Here is a 15,320-nt window from a genome sequence, read left to right as displayed (position 1 = left end):
TCAAACCCCGTTACATGTCGAAGTGCCGGCCTCACCAAAGGGACGGACTGGGGGAGCGCCATTAGCCTCTATCCCGGGGAACCGCGAAGGAGCAGCAAGGTAAAAAATAAAAAAAAAATTCTAATACTTAGGTAGGGGTCAGGGAGGAGAGAGGAAAAGATAGGAAGATTAGATAGGGATATAGGGAACTGGGGAAGCCCTACTCGCGTCGCCGTGCGTTCCTTTGTGAAGTCTCCCTCCCCCCCGCACGCGTGAATCCTGGGCCGCCCACACATGTGCGCACAGCCATTGGATTTTATAACATGCGCGGGCTGGTTATAAAATCAGCTGATCCATGTGCACGTACCGGGTACCGCGTGCACGCCGTCTTAAAATCAACTCCTTAGCAGGCTCTCTCAGCTCCTCCCAGTTACGCTCCTAGAACGCCCCCAGCTAGATTCTAGCTGCCACACTCATTAGCCAGCTAAAGTTTAGCTGGATACATGCCCAAATATTCATTTAGCCGACTAATTTCAGAGTTAGCTGACTAAATGCTTTTGAATAAGAACCTCCTAGTGATCTTGCTCTCTCTCCCCCCCTATTTGTTGTGGGCTTACACTAATCAGAATCTAATGCATTTGGATAACTTGATTGCTTTATATATGTTTCCTTATTTTTTGGTATTTGCTGTGGTTTGAGATTCTGGCTTTTGGTCAGACTTATTTTGTATCTGCATGTTTATTGGAAATCCAAATAAATAAAAATTAAAAAGGCAGGTTGCTTGTTTACTATGCCACTTTTAACACAATTTTGTGCACGGATCACTTATTTCTCTTCTGTGTTCTCCCTTTGATGCTATATTTCAACCCTGCCCTCACAAGTGCTGGTAAATCTCAGTATGAAATAGATACATTTTATCAGATGTCAGCTGACTTAGATATGTGGTCCAGTTTACGTAACTCTCCGACTGGTAGAACAAGCATATTTAAGATGAATGTATTAGGGCCAGCGCAGCGGCTCAGTCGCAGTGCTGTGTGGGAGACCTGGGCTCAATCTTTGAGTCACGTTTCCTCACACCCCAGATCAGCCAGTGCTAGGGATGCTTTGGAGACAGCATTCACAGCTCTTGGGGACTGGGGAGGGGATGGGGGGGAGCAGCACTTTGTGATTGGATTTAGGGCCCGCGACTGGAGGGAGCCCTGGTGCTTGGCCCCCAGCTGAGGACTATTGTAGCAATAGCTGGGCTAAGTGAATCGGGAGGGGAATTAAAATAGGGATAAACTTCTCTGTGCAGTTGTGAATGAAGACTCCTGGCACCAAAAGTCCAACCGAAGTCAATTCTGATTGAGCTAGAAGCCCAAATAAAAAGGCAGGAGGAAAACAGCCAGGCCAAAAAAAAAAAAAAAAAGTTGTATTTCAAGTAATACCTGCAGATATTCATCTGGCAGATTCATAAAATAAATCTTCAAATGTTTTATCCACTGATTGATTTGGATATCTGCAGCTGTCTAGCTTCAAATGGTATCTTTGAGCAGATCAATCAAGAGACGCCAGATGGTCTCTGTACATATTACTGTACATATTACTCCTTTTGTACCTGTTTTTCTCCCACCCACCCTCCCCCCCCGCCCCGACCACCCCTACCCCTCTTTCCACAAGTTTGCTAGTTTTGCTCTGTTTCTGAGCTATGTTTTAAACACTGTTCCTTGTAAAGGCTCTGCCTACATATCTTTGTTTGTAAGTTATCTGTAAACCGGCACGATGTGCAAACGGTTGCCGGTATATAAAATTAAATAAATAAAAATAAAATAAAATAATGGTGATATGGTCATGGGACAGCAGCTTGGCTGAACACAGACGCATCTATAGTGAGTCCTGTAAGAATCTGATTTTTTTTTTTCTTAAACACCAAGAAATCTTAATGCAACAGATGACCCATTAATAATAAATGCTATTAAAACACTGGGACACAGTAAGAAAGAAAGAAAGGAAAAAAAAAAAAGACACCTCTAGATTCACTCTTATTTGAACCATCACTGCTCTCCCCGTGTGCTTAAAGATGCAGAATTCAAATATAAGAAGAAACGAAATAAAAGATATGTTCTAGTTCAAGTATCACATGCCTTTCAACAACTAAAAGGAAAAGTACCATTTTGCCAACACTCGCTGTTACAGATACCTGGAACTGAGACGCTGGAGAGAAAGTCTACACGGAGCTCGGACCTGCCAAGACTCTCAGGAACTGGGATTTGAGTGGTTTGATGAGGGATGGAGGAAGTAAAAAAAAAAAGGAGGAAAGAAAACTATTTCTTGGTTACATGGCTAACTTTAATCCAAATATGAAATAAATACTATAAAAGACAAAATCTGGAGGAATTTGACAGATCTCTAATACCCACCAGCAGGAAGTGTGTGAAAACCTCCCCCCAGTTCATGTGGATGGATGACACAGGGAGGGTAATTTTCAAAGGCATTTCCACAACTAAAACAGAGTTTTACCTGCAAAACTGCCCACCCAACATGCAAATAAACTTGCGCGTGAATATCGTGTCTGCATGCAGGTTTACCCGGACTGAGTGAAGGCGTTCCTGGGAGTGGGAGGCAACTATGCAGGCCCTGCCTCTTGAGTCCCTTCCCAGGGACGCACGGTCACTGTTATAAGCAGACACTGGACAAGAAAAAGTGGGAAACCAGACTGTCTGATCCAAAAATCAGGCAACTGGTCACTCAAGCCACATACCATAGATAAAGGATGGAACATTTTTCAAAAACCTTAGGTCCCACCCTTCCCAAAATGTTGTTTTGCGTTTTTGCCATTTTCACTAATTGTTCCTAATTTTCTCTTTATTGTTCTACAGTTTCTTAGTTTGCTCATTTTGTTTTGCTCATTTTCTCCTTATTTTAATACTTTTTTCTTTTTATATTTTTCCTCTAACTTCCCTCCCCACCTCCTCTCTGTCTCTGCCCATTCCCCTCTTTTACATCATGTCTTTTCCCCAGACAGGCAGCAGCATCTGCGATCTTTCTACCTGGGTAGGGACCCGGCGAAGGCAGGCACTCCCTCCTGGATTGGGGCCGGAGGGTGGAATACCACAGCAGCTCCTCTGATGTCCAGGCCTTCTCCCGAACCCCCTGAAGGAGATGAGTGGCTAAGCCATGGCATGTTCATAACTCTGTTACCATCCTCCCTCCCTTTCCTGACCTTGCACTTCCTCCAAGGTGCCGAGACTAGATAGCTCAACCATATTTTTTTTATTCTTCCTTCATCACCCAGCCGGTGTGCCCCCTTCAGGATCGTCCATGCCCTCCCCCATATACCCACCCCTGGTTTAAAGCAACTTGGCACCAGGATTATTAGTCCTTCTATGAATGTTACACTGAATCCAAGAGTGGAAAGGAGATGTTTTCTGTGGAATCCAAGGCAGAGAGCTGGAGCTTGAGGCCTAGCTGAGAGTTGCTGCGTCTCTGTAAATACTGAGCTGAGAATACCCATAATGCACTGCTTTCTGCCTCAGACCCTAGGATAGAAAGGTCTACGTTTAATGATAAAAACTGTCTTTGCAATTTTATGTATCTACTACCATAAAGGCGACAGCATACCATACCAAGACTTCATAAAACAGAACAGCAATGTAACATTGGGAGTCTGCGAACACTGAACACAGACCAATTCCTGTGTAATAGCACAGAAGCTATGCAAGAATAAGACGATTAAGGAATTAAAATATATCATTGAAAAAGGTCTACAGTTACATACTACAAATGTATTTTATCTAAAGCAAGATGTTAATTGTTACTAGAAAATTAAATTTATATATATAAAAAAAAAAGTCTCAGAAACCCTCCCAGCCAAAACATCTTTACTACTTAGATGCTTTAATATTAAGTGCAATGAAATTAGAAACTTAGACATCTTAGGTTGTGAAAGCTACATCTGGACATGTAAAAAGGAAACAACCTCTCTGCACCACCACCTTAGTCAGCCATCTAATGGTAGACATCCAAAATATGTGGACACAGAACCGAAAGCATTTGAAAAAAAAATTACGTGTCCAATTTAGAACCACCATCATCTAACTGCAAATGTCAGTCATCCATCTTATAAGCAAGCTTCTGAACATGTAGCTCAGTATCTCTTGGGAAAAGGCTTCAACATATATGACCTTTTCTGGCAACAGTGAAAACATCAAACAAGATGGTGAACTTTTCTGAAAACAAAGTCATCGGGTGTACAAATACTCAAGGCAGGAGCAGCACACTGCAATGCTGAAGTACGAATATAGTACAAGATGTACACAGTTAATGGAAGGCAGGACCATAAGGCCCATCTGGTCTGTGCAACTTAATTCCTGTTACAATTCCATGCACCTCCATTGATCACTGGGTTTCCCTTCACTTCCTCACAAATAAGAGAGGTCCTCATTGTTTATCCCAAGCATTCTTGAACTCTGCTACTGTTTTCGCTTGCACCACCTCTTCTGGAAAGCCATTCTTTGCATCCACCACCCTTCCTGTAAGGAATATTTTCTGCAGTTACTCCTGAACCTAGACTCTTTGGAGTCATTTCATAATTAATAGCACTGGGAAAGTTCAGCGGAGGAAGAAAATGCAGACCTAGCAGGGTCAGGTCTGGCAGGGGTATCATTATACTTGTAGATTACCAAACCTATACTGAGAGTATTATTACTCATAATCCAACATTTGGAGAGCAAAGCTGTAGTCAGCCATGTGCCCTTTGACATAGCAATATATCTAGGAAGGGAGTTGAGACAAGGCACAGATACAGGAGTGGCTCAGTTCATAAGACAAAATAAACACCCCAGTTCTCCAATTTTTCTTCTGTTCTTGAACCCTTTCCCCACACCCAACCAAAAAAAAATTAGACTCTTAACTTCTCTACAAGACTGTTTTAACTCTTCCCATTAGGAATGGGACCCTGGCATCTTATCAACTGAACAAGAATTTACAGCAAATCAGCAGAACAGTCCCAAACTGTGTTGCGGTTACTTAGCAATGGGTAACCTTGAAGACTCCAGAGATAACAGAGCCAAAAGTACATTTCCAGGATAAGAGGTTATGAAAACAAAACTACAAAATGTAAAATAAACACAGACACTATTTTCAATTCATACTGCAAAACCTTCAGAACAAATATCAGATTTAAAAATTATTACACAATATTCTGTATTTAAAGAAGTGGTGTTCTCTCTTCAATACCCTTTCAACCAAAGGCAAGAGGTTAGGTATGCATGCATCAAATCTGCAGAGCAGGGGGATCAAATGAGGTTTAATTCGCAAGTGAAATCTGCTACCTGCAAGTGATGTTTGTGTACATTGCAAAGCCATCAGTTAAGAAGGGACAGTTCAGCATAGGTGACAGTCTACTGAGAATGGCTTAGTCCCAGGATGAAGACAGCCACCATACGTCGCCAGAGAGGTGCACTAGCAGACTGGTATGGGAAGGCAGGCCCACTGCTTGTCAATTCAATAGAACCAGGGCATTTCCTAACTGCTACAATGTTACTCGGATTAGTGATTATGGCTGTGTGAAGTCACCCCACCCACAATCATCCTCGTTAAAAGAAAAAAAAAATAGACACAGCTCTCCCACATAAAATATTGCACTTATGAAATAATAGACTGTTGGCGGTGTTTTGCATTCCTTCAATTGATGTTTAACAAAGTATACAAAAATGCCAGATGAAGTATTAAAATCATTAATACTAGTTGATCCCTGAAAGGAACAGACATAAAAAAATACCAAAGAGTTAATTAAAAGCAATCTCCCAGCATGGCTGAGTCAATCTACTTTGACACACCTGGAAGTACAGCTACAGAATGAACTGGACAGGGAGTGGGGGTGGGATGCAAGGAAGATTTACCACAGATCATCAATGCATCAAACTAATTCAGAATGACAGAGAGGCGCACCCTGGAGGAAACTGGATCAATTCTTGTTTTGTTTTTTTTTTTCATTGCAGCTATTGTGCCCCAGCCAGTTTCATTTGTCTCTCAAGCAGATGAATCCTCTATTGAGGCACAACTTCCTCATGTTCACCCCAGCAAAATTCATGAAGGCTAATGTGGGCAGCAATGAATTCTTTAGGAGCCCACACATGGAAATTCATATATGCTCTGTTTTCAAAAGATCTGGTGCTGCAAGCATAGACGGGAATATATATATATATTTATTTATTTATTTAAGGGTTTTGTATGCCGGCATTTGGTTTCACCATCAGAACAGTTTACAGTAATCGTGAAAAACAAAGGTTATATAAACATAATCATAGCTTATTGTCTTGGGATTTGTGGGTTAATTATCATATACAGTGTGTTCTAATAAAGGCATAGGATGGGGTTGATAATTTAAGGTGGAAGGATGGGTGATACAGTTAGGTCTGTAACAGCAGTGTTTCGGGGTTCCAGGAAATACATAATAGGTTGCTAGATTTATGATATGAGGTTAGTTTCACAGTGTCTTAGAGATTCAAAAGGTGGACATTGTTTTTGTTCGTTGAGAGATGGAGAATTCTTCATGGTGCATTTTTGTTGATCGAGAGATGGAGAAATCTTCATGGTGCTGGGTTGTGTAGGTGTTTGGTCGTGTGGTAGATTGAGTGAGTTTGAGTAGGCTCTGGTGAAAAGCCAGGTTTTCAAATCTTTTTTTTTTGAAGGTTTTGATGTTTGGTTGCATTCTTATTTCAGTTGGTAGTGAGTTCCATAGTGTGGAGCTGGTGATGGAGATGGCTCTCTCACAGGTTGAGTTCAATTGTGTGGTTCTGGCATGGGGTATTTTGAGGAGGCCTTTATTCGTCGAGCGCAGGTTCCGTTTTGGAGCGTGGATTTCTATGTATAGAGCTGTATAGAGCTGTATAGAGCTCCATAGGTGCAGTGGGTGCTTGAGCACCCCTATTACTGAGCAAACTCCATCATTATGTCCAGGGAAAGTAATTTGGGTTGAGTTTAGCACCCCCAATAATTTTGAAAAAAGAATTGGACTCCTAGGTATATCTTTTACTTTTAAATCAGGCTTATGGTACGTAAAGTGTATTGGAACAATCTGGAAACAGAAGAGTCATGCTCAACCCAAAAGGAAAGCGATGCTGCACCAGCGCCGAATTCTCGGACAAGATTCCCTTACAGGAGGCCATTTTACAGAAATACAAACAGGAAATCACTACAGTCACTCAATGACATTAATCTAAAAAAGGGGGGGGTGGGCTCCTGCAGGCTGGAAGGGGCAGTCAAATATTTCCTCCTGAGTCTCAAGCGCTAAGTTTCTTCCCTTGTAAACCAATTTAAAACCGGAGGGTCCTGGCACCGGGTCACCACCAAATCTGTCCTCACTGAGGTGTGGAGTGGCAGGTCTTCCCTATCCTGGGCAGCCCCCAAAACAGGGTTCCCCAATCATACTGAGCCCAGGTGGCACACAGGGTCTCACCAGGCCTCCTACCAAGAAAATGCAAAACCCATGAAAATAGACCCAGAGGGATATTCCAGCCAGCCAGTTTGTAGACTGGATGGAAACCCTCCCGACCCTGGACAACTTCCACAGGCTGGGTTAGCCTGCTCTCCTTCACTGGGCCTGGAAAAAAAAAAAAAAAAAGCTAAGCTCCTGAATTACCTCCTAACTTCACAAAACCCATTAGGAGTGTCCACAGACTGCCTCCTAGGGAGCTGCTTAAAAAACCTCCCAGGGGACGGCCTAATTCTGAACAGTATCCTCCCACTTACAGATCTACACTGCTCTAGCTGGAAAACAGGGCTTACTGGTGACCGAAACTGGCTATCGCGCACACCAATTAAACCATTAAAGAGTTCACTATTAGCTGCCTGGCCATGGCTAAAGGAGAGAGAGAGTCCTGCCGCAGCTCGCTCCCACGCATGCCCCCATGTTGGGACAAGCTGGGCTGCTATTGTCACTTCCCACGGGAGTGTGCATGTGCCGGCACGTCGGGGCGTCCAGGGGGAGCAGGTGGCAGAGACTGATGCAGCTCCCCTCAGCCTTAGATTAACTGTTTACATTTCAGTAGTTTAAACAGCTAACAACATTTATATCCTTACAATCAAATAAGGAGGTAGATTCACATTATCTGAACTGCAGAACATCTCGGCAATATTTAGCACAAACAGCCGAACTCGCCACATCTGTCAGCTCAAATATTCCTGGCAAACCGCGACAGAGATGCGAGGACTACATGCAATTGTGTAAATCATTTGAATTGGCTCCTAAATGTTTTGCAGAAGCAAAAAAAAAAAAAAAAAAACCGAGGGGAAACCATTTGAAAACTCAGTCAGGTCATGCATATTTGACTGCAGTTTGCTTTGAATGGCACAGGAGTTAGATTTCAGGAGGCCCAACAGTGAAAAAAGGAATTCAGGCAACCTCAGTTTGGACTGTTTTTCCACAAAAGTTAGCAAACCCTTTAAAGATTAAAGAATACAATATTTTCCAATGGTTTGTCGGCTCATTTTTTTTTTCAACTTCTAGACATAGAAGAACACTTTCACCTTTAGATACATAAGCGCATATCAGGATCTGCCCAAACTTCTGCCCCTATTTATTGTTTAATTTTGAAAAGTATTTTGTTCCATATTGGGCTAACAGGGATAGGCAACTCTGGTTCTGAAGTGCCACAAACAGGTCTGGTTTTCAGGATATCCAAAAATGAATATAGATGAGGTATATTTGCATGCACTGCCTCCACTGTATGCAGTTCTCTCTCATGCATATTCATTGTGGCTATCTTGAAAATCAGACCTGTCTGTTGCACTTCAGGACTGGAGTTGCCTACCCCTGGGCTATCAAATGGGCTTTGTGTAAGGACACAAACTGAAAACTGCCTAGTTTTTGGCATATTAGGAATACTTGATTTCCAGCCAGGGTGGGCGAAAATACAATGTGTTTAATTATTTTCTGAACCAGCAGTTTCATTATGTTCTTTTGGACACTGGGGACTTCCCCCTATTTCATATCCTCCTTCCCCTTCCCCCCCCCCCCCCTCAACCCATGGGCCTAGTCTGCATAGTAGTGACAGTCCTGGGACCAGGGGCTCCTTTTGGAAGCCTGCAATCAGTAGTCCTGAATCTCACCACTAGATGTCACCCTTACGCGATAATCACTTCCTCCCACCTCTCCCCATAAGGCTATGAAGGATGACTCTGCAGCATCGCCAGCTCCATTCAACTCAGGAAGCAGAACACCCAACTCAAGGATTGAATCAGAGATCTTCCACTGAGCCAGCCCTTATCTTCTTTAAATCAGTCCCACCATGTTTCTCAAACTAGTTCTAAAGTTGCCTCTAGCCCAGTTTCCCAACCAGTTTGCCATGGCACACTGGTGTGCCTTCAAACCTGATCACTCAGTGGTGACTTTTCCATGACACACCTGATGCTCAGATCCAGGCCAGCACCTGAACTCTGCTCTCAGCATCTCACGGCAACGACATACACCAGTGGTGGCTCTTAAATGTGTAGGAGCTCCTCTCTAAAAACATGTGCAATCGTGCATGCCTTTCCTTCCTAGGCACAGTATGAACTTTGGAATGTGGTAATTAATGAGCAGCATGCATGGCATGGATAGCCGGGCCCTGCTCTGTGCAGCCATACACTGTACACAGCACCTCCTCCCCTTCCCTCTCCTTTGAGTCCTTCAAGCCTCTATCCTATCTCCAGGCTGAGTGAGAGACAGGGCCAAATTGTACTGAGCACTGGATGTGACTCGTTCTTGATTGTTTGGAACAGCAGCAATGAAGGAGCTCTGGCAGCCACATGTGGCAGCCAAGGTAATTAACTGAGCCAGCTGCCCACACCACACCACCTTCTTTCTTATTCTGGACATATTATATAGAAGGAACTGCCCCATCATTATGGGTTCATGTGTGTCTCTTCCCCCTCTCTCCCTTTGTTTTAAAAATATGAAAGAGACTGAAAGGGGCTTTCAGTGCTTCCCCAGCTCTTCTTTAGGTCTTATGAGTCCTCTCCATATCTGAAGTGCCTTCTCCGTGGAGGCTGGTGTGCCACACAACAAAATTGTTAAAGTAGACGTGCCTTGAGCTTGAAAAGGTTGGGAAACACTGCTCTAGCCTATCTGTTCTTCAAGATATCTCCAATAGATATGCATGAAATAGATATGCATACAACAGAAGTAGTGTATGCAAACCTCTCTCATGCATAGTCATTGGAGATATTCTGAAGACCAGACTGGCTACAGGGTACTTCTGGACTGACAGCAAAGTAGTAACTTCACAATGAAACATTTCTTTAGACTTTTTTTTTTTTTTTAAGAACTAAAAGGGATCTTCAGTTCACCTGATCCAAATGTCCACTCAGAGACCCATGGGGTGGGTCTGAGTGACTGAATAGTTGAACATATGCTCAGTCATATGTCTGTCATGTTAGCCAAGATTGCACAGCTTATTTGATCCTAAGATCAAATGTAAGGATGTAAAGTCTGAATCAACTAAGCAAGGTCCCTTCTTGACCTTTGAACAGATCCTCAGAATCTGTACAAGATGTGGGGGTGGCGCAGTTTTAATGCCATAACTTGACTCCATTATAACTTGAAGCTATTTGGACCCTGGCCAAACCAAGAGTTTTAAGCCTCCAGTTTAAAAAAAAAAAAAGTTATGCAACTATATAACTACATTAAGGATCTGATTCATCAAAGTCTTTTCCAATACGGGAAAAAAGCCTTAGTGATTCAGCCCCTAAAAGTTACTTTCTGTCTCTTACACACCATAGCCATTTCACATTATTTGTACATTTTGGAGATAATTTTGTAGAATTGTTCATAAGTTATCTGGTAAATAAGCACATAAAAGTTCATACACCAGTTTTTGAAGTGGACTTACATGCATATGTTCACTTTGAAAATGATCCCAGCAAAAAACATACATAATCACACCTATTTGGTGCATATAGATTTGCTGAGAGAATTTACATGCATACTTTTTAAAATCAAGAAGTATGCCTGTAAATTCCATGCCACCTCTCCCCTACGTGCATGCATCAGTCGCTCAGTTAAGGGCTAATTCTTGGGGTAAAGCCCTACTTCATCTGCAGCAGTCCCTTTGAAAAAAAATGACCCTCTTATGAAATCTGAATGACTTCATGACAGCCCCATAAACAGAGAGCATAAAGGTAAGAGAGAAGATTTGTTAAGCCAACACTTCAACAGAGCTTTAAAACATACTTAAAACAAGATGCTCCTTGGCAGTGCCAGGATCCCCCAGCAGGAAGCTCAGTTCCACTCATAAGTGGCATTCAGGTACAAGGTTGAGGTGATGTGCGTAAGCCCCAGAGGGATACAGAGAACTGTAAGGATGACCTCTGCTGGGCCACAAGGACATCGACTTGCTTGCCTTCCCAAAAGGCCTTCCTGACTTCGGTTAGGGACCTGCATTGTCCTTCTTTTGGGGAAGGTAGGAAAGAAAATGAGGTACAATTACTTTCTAAAGCTTGTTTCTGTATCTTAACTGGGTGTCAAGCATCTTTTCTCTCCTCCTTGACACCCAGTAACCCTGAGACAGGCTAGAAGAGTCAGAGCCAACCTTACATCCTGTACTGTCTGCCAGGGCCCAGCAGCAGTCAGATGCCAGTCAGCGCCAGAGAAACCAGAATGCAGCACCGGATTTAAGATTTCGCTGCCCATAGGCAGAATGCCGCAAGCAGCTCCCCTTTAAAAGCTTTGTTGGTGCATGGCCCTGAAGAAAGCAGAGGTAGGCTCCCCTTTCTTCTGCACATTTAACACCTTCAAAACGTGGCACCCTGGGCAATTGCCTGTGCCTAAATCTGGGCCTGTCTGCACATTCATAAAATTCAGGAATAACTTTATTTTTGCTCTAAAAGGATAGGCAGCCCTATGCACCCACAGCTAAGCATTATGTTGAAAGATTTCAGCCCCCAGATGGAGGGCAGTCCTTAAAAATGAGCATTGGATAAAAATAAAATGTGAAAAGGGAAAGATTAGATGAATTAAAAAAAAAAAGGATCTGTAAGCGGGAATACATTTTAGAATACCAAACACCACACATTCACTAGAGCAGTCACAAGTAACTCTTTGCAACATGTTAAAAGAATACGGTTATTGTTGCTTGCTAAGGATACATATTTCAGAAAGTTGCACAATATTACATTACTCTGGCTGTAGAGGGAAACCTCTGTGCGATCGGTTTTTTTAGGGTGCATCTGTGTGTGGGGGGAGGTCGTTCTTAGGGGAAAGACAATCAAAACGCAGACACAGGAAATGCTAATGTCATTCCTCCCCACTGTCAGGAAGGACAGATGATAAGGGCACAAGACACACGAACCGCTGTGCATCCCCCTTTATACAACCATGTCTCTTAAAGCGTCTGCAGATTAACTATTTGCACGCACCTCATTTCTGGATCAACACTGTCACTATTTTAATGGGCCATTATCAAAACGATAGTATCAAATGGCCAATCACAACAAGAGCATTTTCTTTTTTTCTTTTACCGTGTGTATAAATTTAAATCAAAAGACATATTGGCTCTCTTTCTCTGTAGAGAAAGGATGAGATAAACACATTTCACACACCTGACGATCTGAAACATTAAACTCCAAAAAAAAAAAAAAAAATCTCAAAGTGAAAAAGGTGTACCATAAGATAGGACGAATCCTGTCCAGCAATACATATTAGTTCCTCCTTTAATCCCTTTTACCCCCAAGGCTCTATTCAGCAACACAAGCACGTAAAGTGCTGCTGCACAGTGCCTCGTAATATTAATCTTATTTTCAGTAAGCCTCCAACATTTGTTGGTGGACTTTTTTCCGAAACGAAAAAAACGGCTACGGTGTTCATCTATGACAATCTTATTCCCCTCATTCACCATCTGTTTTGTAAATAATTTCCAGGCTTGTGACTGGTTGACGGTAGAAACGAGAACCTCCCAGTGGATGGAAAGGTAAAAACGTTCTAATTCATTAACAAAGAGGAGGGGAGAGAGAGAGAGAGATACTAATAAAGCCATCACCCCGAGAAAGTCATTTACACAAGCCCGAAATATGCTCCTCGCCTATAGAAAGTGAGGTTTCGCGTAATCTTGTAAAGAGAAAAAATGCACATATTTTTGGCTCCGGTACAAATCAATGAAGAACACCATTTTTAGTAGAAATAATTACCTTTGGTCAGATAAAATAAATGAAAACATCTAAAGCAGAGAGTTTGAGACTCACTTCTAACCACCTCCTACGCGACTTGAGTAAAAAAAAAAAAAAAAATAGCCAACAAAATAATTTTGTTTCAATTGACCAGGATTTGGTACAGTAGGAATCCCATGCACAGTTCTGTGTCAACAGAAAGCGGCCCGAACATGCATAGCTCAAACCCTGAACTGCATCTCTTAAGAGAAGTTACACTACTTTCATACACCAAGCAAAAAAAAAAAAAAATCATCCGCGTAACAGAAACTCCGAGCAGAAATAAAGTCGAGAAGAGCTGCCTCTCGCTCTACTCTCCCCGGCACCGCACTCCGGCCGGGAGCCGAAAGACACGCTTCCTCGCTTCCTTCACTAGGGGTATAAAAAGGTACCGCAGACCAGCGAGAAAAGCGACGGTCCGTCCCCCCGTCGCTAACAGAAGCAGCCGCTGCATCGCTTAATCCTCTCCCGAAGCCAAGAGGCACCTTGAAGCCAAATCCCCAGACCAGCAGACACCCCCATCCCCCCACCCCCGATCCAGCGGCTCCGGACACGAAATAAAGCCATCAGCTCTCATTGCAGGGAGGGGAAACCCCCCGTGGCCCGCGTGCAAATCCCAGATCCACAAGCTTTTTATGTCTAAATTAAGCTGCAAGCGACACGGGACATTTGGCAGTTGCAGCACAGAAATGATCGAAACGCGAAAAACATGCAAACTGTAATCATGCAGCAGCAAAAATAAATAAATAAATAGAAGTCAGTTCCGGAGAGTGGTACTAAAGGCTTCCCCAGGAGAATGCATGTGGCTATATGTTTTCGACTGTCATGGCTTGTGGGGGGACAGATAAAAACTAAAAAAAAACGACCACTAAGGGCTCAAGAGATGAGAGCACACGCTTTGTTAAAAAAAAAAAAACAAACAAACAAAACAAACAAACCACTAAGAGGAAGCGTCCCATTCCGAAAATGCATGCAAACTAAGCGGCTTTTTAACTTTGCCCGGTCCGATCCCCGGCAGCCCGTGCACGGCAGCCTGAACTCTCTTGTCAAGTGCACGGACCGAGGGACGGAGTGAAGCAGGGGACTGCCTAGAGCCCGAGTCCCGAAACCTCAGCCCCCGGCCGGAGCGCCGCCAGCCGCTCCCACCTGCGGCCACTTCCGACCCGCCCGCCCGACCCAACAAAAAAAAATAGAGAAATTAAACCAAATGAAACAATTTCTGCAACTTGCGCGTCCCTCTGAAGTGCAGCTCCTGCCTTTCGTGCCGGAGAGAGGAAACAGAAAGCCACGGGGAGCTCCGGCGCGTTCAAGCCTTGGAAGGCCGGTGCCTAGCAGCGCATAGGATGAAAAGGCGCCTTTTTTCATATTTAAACACGCGGAATATGTTCATTTTTTATTCTTACTTACGTTTTGAGGGGGTTGTGAATGACAGTCGCCATTTTGCTACAATGTAACAGAATATTGTCTGCCTCAGAGTTCTGAAGGTTCGCTTGAGGCATCTGCCAGCCAATCAAAGCGTAGCATACCGGTCCGCTGTCCAATCAGAGTGGCGGTCCAAAGGTTGGGCGGGGTCTAGGCTGGTAGTAATTAGGGAGCTGTCAAAGCCCAGAGGTCACTCCCTTTTGTAGAGCTGGAAGAGAGTAGGTCTTAAAGGTGCAGCGCAAAAGACTGTCAGACCTAAGCCAAACCGGATCTGACTTTGGCTGAAGATTGTCTGCCTCACTGACAAGGCAACGACCGAGCTATTTACCGTCTTTAGAATGAGAAATGAAAATGCAAGGGGGAAAAATACTCATGCGTTATCTTCTTGTATTATTACTCTGTCTCAGTTCCAAAAGAGCAAGTCCCCCTTATTCTTGGGTGAAAACTGGACGCCAGCCATTTTATCAAAGGAAATAAATTGCATGTGACCTGACATTAGCTGCTGGGTAGGAATCCAGTGCACTTTTTTCTCGTATTGACTTTATCTCCAGCCACCTTCTCCAGGACTGGTTGAAACTCCTGCCAGCAACGATTCCAGTGCAGCCCCCTCTACTTCCCTTCCTACATCCCCTGGAATTTCTCGGTGTCGGCCATTATCCTGCAGCCACTGCAATAGTTACATAATGGTGAAAGACCAAAAACAGACTTCTTGACTATTTTTATTCATTCTCTCTATAAGTCTAAAGAGTGATTTG

General features: G+C 43.4%; 1 protein-coding gene across 4 annotated transcripts in view; it reads right to left on the bottom strand.

Annotated features, from left to right (window-relative positions):
- DPF3 (double PHD fingers 3) overlaps positions 1 to 14,880 on the bottom strand; it is a 529,518-nt gene extending 514,638 nt beyond the window's left edge. For all 4 annotated transcript variants that reach the window (XR_003856300.1, XM_029598728.1, XM_029598729.1 and 1 more), the window contains exon 1: positions 14,551 to 14,880. Coding sequence is in view for 3 of the 4 variants with exons in the window: in XM_029598728.1 (XP_029454588.1) it covers positions 14,551 to 14,642 (92 nt within the window). In the remaining variant the exon portion in view is untranslated. The remainder of the gene's footprint in view (positions 1 to 14,550) is intronic.
- Positions 14,881 to 15,320: the final 440 nt, after the last annotated feature.

This window comes from Rhinatrema bivittatum, chromosome 4, assembly GCF_901001135.1.
Source record: "Rhinatrema bivittatum chromosome 4, aRhiBiv1.1, whole genome shotgun sequence".
In the NCBI taxonomy this organism is placed as follows: domain Eukaryota; kingdom Metazoa; phylum Chordata; class Amphibia; order Gymnophiona; family Rhinatrematidae; genus Rhinatrema; species Rhinatrema bivittatum.
This window is presented reverse-complemented; position numbering and strand designations above follow the sequence as displayed.